We start from the raw sequence: 8333 nt of genomic DNA on the forward strand, positions 1-8333 counted from the left end.
CCCATACAACTCTTACTGGTGGCAACACTATACCCTTAATGCTTTCATTATAGAAGTTAAAAGCTTTACTGCATGAGTGTGTTTGTTCTGTAGGTAAGCAAGGTATACCGTATCCCTAGTGTCCAAATATGATTAGATCCTCCTACAGTTATCAGGATGGCCATCTACTTTTGCTAAGGCTTCTGTGGATATGGCGTGAATTGCCCATACCAACCAATCAAATACAGAACATTTTGGCTAAAGTAGGTAGTTTTTCCATTATGCCCCCTACTTGCCCCAAGCAAAAAACATTATACACCATTATTAAAAACAAAAACCCTGCCTTGCCCTTGTGAACATGTGTATTGAGTAATAGACAAAACTGAGGCATGATTACCACTTTTTATTTAAATTGTGAGTTTGTTGTTCACTCACATTCCCTCTATATTCTTTCAGCCCTGCAACATTAGATGAAGTCAGCAAACTTCTAGCCTGCTCGAACCCCACAACCTGCTCACCTCCTTCACCCAATTTCTGATACACTTTCTACTGGTACTTTTCCTTCATCATTTAATCACTAATCACTCCCATCCTCGAAAAAAGTCCCTTGATCACAGCTCCCCCGCCAACTATTGTCTAGTTTTCCTTCTTCTGTTTACATCTATACTGTTGGAAAGGCTTGTTTACAACCACCTTGTCCAGCATTTCTCTTATGACTCCATTCTCTGCCTCCTGCAATCTGGCTTCCACCCACTCAACAGAAACTGCTCTCACCAAAGTAACCAATGATCTTCTCCTGGCATAGTCTAAAGGTCACTATTCCATACTAATCCTTCTAGACCTCTCTGCAGCCTTTGACAGGGTTGACCACCCACTCCTAGACATTTTGTACTCAGCTGGCATTCGTGACACTGCTCTTTCTTGATTGCAATCTTATCTTTTAAAGTTACCTTATCGAACTCTCACTCTTTTCTTGTGTCCTTGCCCAAGTTACAACTGCCTGCCCGCCATTTCCTCATGTCACAGCACCATCTGAAACTGAATCTTTCTAAAAGAAAGTATGGGACGCTGAATAGCTATAACAGATTTCCTCTGAAGCTGCAAGCACACATGACAACACAGAATAATACATGGTTGTTTTATTACCTTTCCTGAAAAGCATTAGTGATAAAACATATGTCTGCTAACTTTTATTCGGGTCCTGAGTATGACCAGTTTTCATATGGAATTCTTTTCACAACCTAAAAACACTTTCACTGGCCACACACCAAATTAATTTCTTCCCACTTGATTCAAAGCCTTCCATGTACTCCTACAGATATCAAGCTCTGTTGAATAATCACAGGAACTATTATCCTTGGGGAAAGGTCACTAAAAAGTTCCAGGACCATGCAAAGTAATAAAGAGCTTTTCACCTGTTATCTATCTATAAAACAAAACTCGTATGTAAGACTTTAAAATTAAGTTAAAGGGACAGTAACACCAAAAAATGAATGTGTATAAAAGTAATTACAATATAATGTAATGTTGCCCTGCATTGCTACAACTGGTGTGTTAGCCTCAGAAAGACTACTATAGTTTATATAAGTAAGCTGCTGTGTAGCCATGGGGGCAGCCATTCAAAGGAGAAAAGGCACAGGTTACATAGCAAATAACAGATAAACTCCCATTATATGGGGCTTATCTACTAGTTATCTGCTATGTAACCTGTGCCTTTTCTCCTTTTTTCCAGCTTGAATGGCTGCCCCCATGGCTACACAGCAGCTTATTTATATAGTAGCTTTTCTGTAGCAAAACACCAGTTTTTTGCAGAGCAACAGCACATTATATTTTAATTACTTTAAAACACTTTAATTTTTTATGTTACTGTTCCTTTAATGTGCGTTTTAAATAATGGATTTTATGTTAAAAATATAGAACAAATGTCTGAATTTGTTACAATGTATCTTGTTTGTTGAATATTCAAAAATCTACTGCCTTTAGCTTCCTTTCTTCCTGCTCACTCAGGGGTTCCTGTGATAGCAGTTTGTGGTGAAGTTTATGGTGTTTGCCTATACCAAGCTTAGGTAGGCCACGGTTCAGGCCCTCCAACAGCACACATGCCTTGCATAAGCTCTGACTAGATATATAGCCACAGCGAGTACAAGTCCCTTGCACAGGCATCCTAACATCCTCCTTTACAGATAAATTCTCCCCAGAGTGAATAATGTCCATGATGGAGCTTGGCCTAATGGCCTCCAGGTCTTTAAGAAAGGCTCGGGCATGGCCTCGGTAAGCATTAGGAGAGTAAATACACTCTGTTGAAAAGTAGTCCAATTTCTTGAAGTAAGCGTACAGCACAATCTCCTTCTCATAAGCATATTTTAAAGGCTTGCATCTTGGTATGGCACCCTCACTGCCTGTGGTGATAGAAGTGCAACGCCTCAGTCGTGCAATGTCTCCTCTCAGGAAATTCATCAACACAGTCTCTGCTATGTCGTCAGCATTGTGCCCTGTGAATAGAAGCGGAGACAGAAAAATTATTTCTTTGTTGCAGAAATTACCACAAAGGTGCTATATGAACTGGTAAAGTATTAAGAAAAATAGGACTGGCATTATATTACAGGTAGACACAAATTATTATAAAATAATACAACATGAACATTGCTGTGACTGCACACCTTAAGAATTGCACTGGAATTCAGGGGCCATTTTATTAAACAGGAGAGAGAGTGGAGATGTATGAATAAATATAAAAAAAACAAGAAGAATACAGAAAATCAACTGTGATTTGTATTTTGCATGTCTCATTTTTTGCGGTTTTCTCAGTCTTCTTTATGAGCAAGTGGAGCTAAAATATTTAGTACCACGACAACTGGTAGTTAGAGGTGCAGCAGCCAACAGACAATTTAGCTCACTAACACTAGAACGAAGACTTCTAATGCAAAGTATAAATTGTATAGTGTGTATATATCAATTTGTAATGAAATTAGATGCCTATGGTCACCTGTGCAGATTTTGTTAACTCCCAGCATCATGGCACCACGATCTAGCGCCTGCCTACGGAAGACACCACAAAAGGTGCAATTATTCTTTAGGCCAACCTGCTTTACGATCTGATCCATTGTCCAGCCATAAAGCTCCTGGTAGGAGACAATTTTAAGAGGCAATTCATACTGTTGCTGATTTCTCTTCACTGTCTCTAGAGAATCATCTCGATACCCTGAAATACCTTCATCCACAGATACCAGAATTAAATCCAGCCCATAAGCATAACGCTCATTTAGCACCTTCAGGACATGGGCAAGCACAGTTGAGTCCTTTCCACCTGAGGCTCCAATGCCAACCTTCTCACCAGGATTGAAAAGTTTTGCAGATACAATGGTGTGGTGAATTTCCTCCTCAAATGCATGAAAAAAACAGTCCTTGCACAAGGAATGACCAGTCTTCGGCCTCCGTAGAACTGCGCGCCGTTCTTCACAGCTACTACAGTTGACAGGCATTGTGGAAAACCTATTAGGAAGTAAAAAACACATTAAACAATAAAAATACATTTACAAGCAACTGGTATTCTATTAATAATCTCTCATTGTTCTTGAACATGTACATTGATACATGCTTTTTCTTACCAATCATAAGTCTCTTCTAAAACAAATTAAAACTATGGGTGAAATAGATCCCCTCACCCAGTTAAAAGCTTTACCACATCCTTTGACGTTATAGGAGAAATGAAACCTAAAATGAGTATGGATAGAACTGCTGCATTCTAAACTTATAGTAAAAGACCAGGGGTTTAGCAGCTCTGTAACAGTAATAATCCATGCCTTTCAATGTATCCGCAGCAGGCTTGGATTTTGTTTGCCATCTTTTGAGTGTTAGTAACACTGCACATGCTCAGTGTTCTCTGAGCTAATTTTAAGCTAAGCATGTGGATTTACAATAATCATAAAAACATTAGCAGAAAGTGAGTATTTCTGTTGTAGAAGCTGATGCTATTGCACTGATTTGTTCATTAATTTAAGGTAGACTGCACCAGTTTCTGTCACATATTGGTAATCAGAATTATCTACTAAAATGTCTTATATCATAAATTTTATAATGTATATATACACTACATATAGCTAGTTAGTCCCTAAGTTCAGGAACCTGAAAGCAGCACAAAGCATGTGCAGTGAATAAGCAGAAATGAAAATGGGAAACTATTGGGGGGCAACGTCAGAGGCATAAATCTTCCCTGCCAAATGGGGTTAGGTGGCCTTGGACTGGTACAGAAACCCAAAAGGTTCTCCTTTCCCCAGAGTCACATCCGTATCACTACTGATACTTGAGCATTTAATACAGTCCACAGAGAACAAACTCAATTACCAGTGTTATTACTAGTGCCTCTGTATACACATTCTACAGAGTGCTAAAACAATTACCAACTGCCCTCAGCACATCCTCTACACCACGATTATTACTAGTTAAACAAAAACATATTTCCCACAGCTATTCAGAGGGGTAATTACAGTTTCCACAAACTCATATATCACTAGGGTAATTGCAGACGATCTTCAGGCACATTTTTAAAAAATGATTTGTCTGCACGCCCTTCCATCCTAGGCAATGTGCAAACTAAGTTGAAGTACAAACATATCATCCAACTAAGTGCCATAGTACTGAAATGAGAAGTCTGTGAGTTGCAGTCCCCGTTTCTATAGTTATATGCATTCGTGAGTAAAAAATTTTCATTATAGAAATGGGTAAAACTGAAGCAAAATGGACCTGTCTATTTAGTCACAGAGTTTTGTGAACAAGGAATGAGTGCATCCAAGGCCATGATTACATTTTTGGTTTCAAAATATAACCTTAAAAAACAAGAAGCTTGTGGTTGCAGAAACAATTATTCATACACATTGTCAATATTACATTTTGCACTGCACATATTACAGTTACTCTTTCTTTAGTAAGGCAAAGATTATTATTGCATATACATCCGCAAGATTTCCCATGGACTCATCTAGTCAATTCAGAGGAAAAGGTCAAGAGTTTTTATTATTCATTGAGGTTATGGAGGGACACAGAAACATGCTTATTTTCAGCTCTGTCTAGGACTGTGTTAGATCAATGTCAAAGAATCTTTCAAAAGATAAATACATCACTCATTCTCACACTAAATAAATACATCTAAATAAATATCACATATCAGACAGATCAGGAATGTTGTACTGATTAGTCCAGACACACTCTAAGGTCACGCAAGACACAGCCTTGGCTTCTCTCTGCCTTCATTTTCTCAGAAGGAGAGAAGCCAATGTGCTAATTTTTGCCATGTCTCTACACACAGCTCAATGCCATGCCTGTAAAAGCCTGCAGGGATGCAGTAAAGCGGAGGGGAGTATATCAGCTTCCCTCCTCTTGCAGGAAAAACGTTGGCGGACAGTAGTCAAAGCTGTGCATTGGTGACATTAGCCTAAAGAGAGACTCTGCCATTGCCGTGATACAAAGTAGAAGTTTAAGAAAGCTACGCAGTTTGTGTCACAACATGACTGAGTCTCTGTTTAGGCTAATGTCACACAAGGAGCAGCCTCAGCTTCTTTCTGCCTACATTTTCATATGTGACATTAGCCTAACAGGAACTGTTATGACAGAAAGTTGAAGTGCAGCTTTCTCACATGTTGAAAAGACATATTTTTTTTCAATTAAGTGGTGCATATTTCCCACCATTGTAATATCTCATTCATTTTCTCATCATATACCCTGTCTAGAATCTACATTATGGTAAGCAATGCCCAACATAACTAAAGGGCCAGTAGCACAGACAGTGAATATACTTTTTATCCATTTATAGATTATATCTGTTTATCAGTAACTCTAGATATGATATCTAGAATTGAATGGCTGATTCCTTTGCACCAATGTGCTCATCTACATAAATGATACTAGATTTTCTGAAAAAAATGCATAAAGATATAAAAAATAAACACTTTTAAGGGTAAATATAACGCTGGCATAAAATTCCAATCATTACCAAGTATAGTTATGAAGAATTATGCTGAAACAGAGAATTTTAAAGACCAAAAACCACCCTGCATTAGCCAATTTTGTAGCCAAGATAAGTAGTTGGCTACAAGTAGCTCCATGTGTCATTGCTCTTATATAGGGATCATATTACCATCCATTAAAACTCAGAGGGATGTTTTTTTTTCCCCCTTTGGCCTATTGTTTCAGCTTGTTGCTCTCTTCCCTGTCCCTAAGCTGATGTATGTTGAGATTTCCTGCTGGGTTTCTGGATAGTGTAAGGCCAAAATGCAGGAGTTTATCACAGTTTTCCCCAAGACTGTTCCAGGCCTTCAAAAAAGCCGATTGCATACATGAAACAGGGCCTGTATATCTGACCATGAGGTAATGATTGGTTGCACCAGGCTGCTTTTTACATGATAAAATTCATATACAACAGAGGATGATTAGGATCCCTAACATGAAACAATTATAAATAAAAACAAATTACACTACAGCTTAATGAGGGCTGCTTTCCATAAAAAGCAGGTGCTTACATATATGTGTGGTTTAAATAAACCCTAGTTTAGCAGTTAAGAGCATATAAAAGAAAGAATTACAACAGATGACTTGCTATTATGAAACCTTTAACAAAAATGCACTTTTGTAAATAAAGAACACCAGCCGTCCTCAGGATCCTGACAAAGGGAGGATGCACTATTCCAAACAGGTGGATGCACAGGAAGTCACAACAGAATAGTGTGTGTGTGGCTCCTTGACGTACTCGCATCAGTCTATCATATGTATGCAGATTTGGAAGAGGAGTTCCAGAATTCTTATCTCTGTGGTGGGTGTGAGGAAACTGCCACTTCAGAGATCTATGTCAACAAATTGCAATGGACTGACTCTCTTGACAACATTCTCTTGCTTTACTGGTAATTGCCGAGACTCATCAAAGAACAAGATGTGCTCAATGTAAAAATAAGTGGTCTGCTGTAGCTAATTTATTATTACATTTTCCCAAAGGGCACAAGTGCAACCCACTCAAATAAAATGAAAGGCTATATATACAGGTGTACGAAGGCAGGGATTTTACTGCTAATAGAACTGGTTTAAGATTTTATGCCTAGATGTATTTCTGCTAGAAGCAACAGTTTTGATAAGACCTTGGATGTGCTGTATCAAACACAACTATTAGGTTAGTAGTATAAACAGAACACCCATTTAAAGCTTGATCCAGACACTTTTAATTGTAGTTGGAGGACAGTGTTGGACTGGCCCACAAGGATACAAGGGAAACTCCCAGTGGGCACAAGTGTAAGTGGGCCCCCCTGCTCCTCACCATTTGGCCTGTTTCATGGTTATTCCCTATTTCTAAATGGAAATAAAGAGGAGAAACAAATGGAAGAATAGATGCTAACATGTAAATAAAAGAGACTAGAAGAATAAAGAGGTTGGTTGACGAAAGGAGAAAAAATAGTTAGGAAAGTGGCCTACAAGATAAGGCAGTGAGCAAGATGTTGCTCTCCAACCCCTTGGATATTGCTCCCAGTAGCCTCAAAGCATGTGCTTATTTTTGAATTTCTGGTAAGGAGGCAAGTTTTGGTTATACAACCTGGCATAATGCCAAACAGAGCCTTCTATAGGCTGCCAGTCCACATAGGGGCTACCAAGTAGCCAATTATAGCTCTTATTGGCACCCCCAGGAACTGTTTCCATGGTTGTGTTGCCCCCCAACACTTTTTCCATTTGAATGTGGCTCACATGTATAAAAGGTTGGGGGATCCCTAATCGAAGGTTTTCTGGTGTCTGATACTGGTTGGGGAAGAAATTCACAGCTTCCTGAAGCATGGTGAAAATTGCTTCATCCCTTTATAGTTAATTACCAAAAGCAATAGGGAATAATGTCACCAATGAGTCCCAGAACGTGTATACCTGTGCACATCACCAGAACACGGGTTACTAGGCACTGTTATTTATTACTGCTAAAAACACTAAGCACCAATTGTAATTTAATGGCTATTCCTAGCTTTTGTGTATAAAAGGAAACTACAGCTACAACTTAGAATAGAATCCAGTCACGTGACGCCTCCACGGCAATGCATTTACTCTAGGCCCTGCAGCTGGTCTGGACCTGCAAATGTTGGTTCCGCCAGAATAAGAGGGCGATACAATAATTACACTACTGTAATGAATTCATAGTCACATTCAGTTTTGAAAACACGCACCTCGCTTTCCCAGGATGTAATTAGAAATCCCACTCGCGTTCCCACGTGGAATTATTCAGTTCTAGCTTCGCATGGAATCATGGGATAGCAAGGTATTGGCAAAAACGCGGAAGTATAGCGGCAGAAACCTCTAAACCTCCGCCATTTTTAGTGAGGGCACGTAAGGAC

At 39.1% G+C, this 8333-nt stretch overlaps 1 protein-coding gene across 1 annotated transcript; it reads right to left on the reverse strand.

The window, feature by feature from the left end:
- Positions 1-1103: 1103 nt before the first annotated feature.
- ctu1 (cytosolic thiouridylase subunit 1) lies at positions 1104-8230 on the reverse strand. Its single transcript, NM_001015743.1, is given in 4 exon segments — positions 1104-1583; positions 1761-2471; positions 2966-3471; positions 8166-8230. Coding segments are annotated over 2 exon segments (1026 nt in total). The 5' UTR covers positions 3462-3471; positions 8166-8230; the 3' UTR covers positions 1104-1583; positions 1761-1941.
- Positions 8231-8333: the final 103 nt, after the last annotated feature.

The sequence above is a fragment of the Xenopus tropicalis genome, chromosome 1 (genome assembly GCF_000004195.4).
Source record: "Xenopus tropicalis strain Nigerian chromosome 1, UCB_Xtro_10.0, whole genome shotgun sequence".
NCBI classification, from domain to species: domain Eukaryota; kingdom Metazoa; phylum Chordata; class Amphibia; order Anura; family Pipidae; genus Xenopus; species Xenopus tropicalis.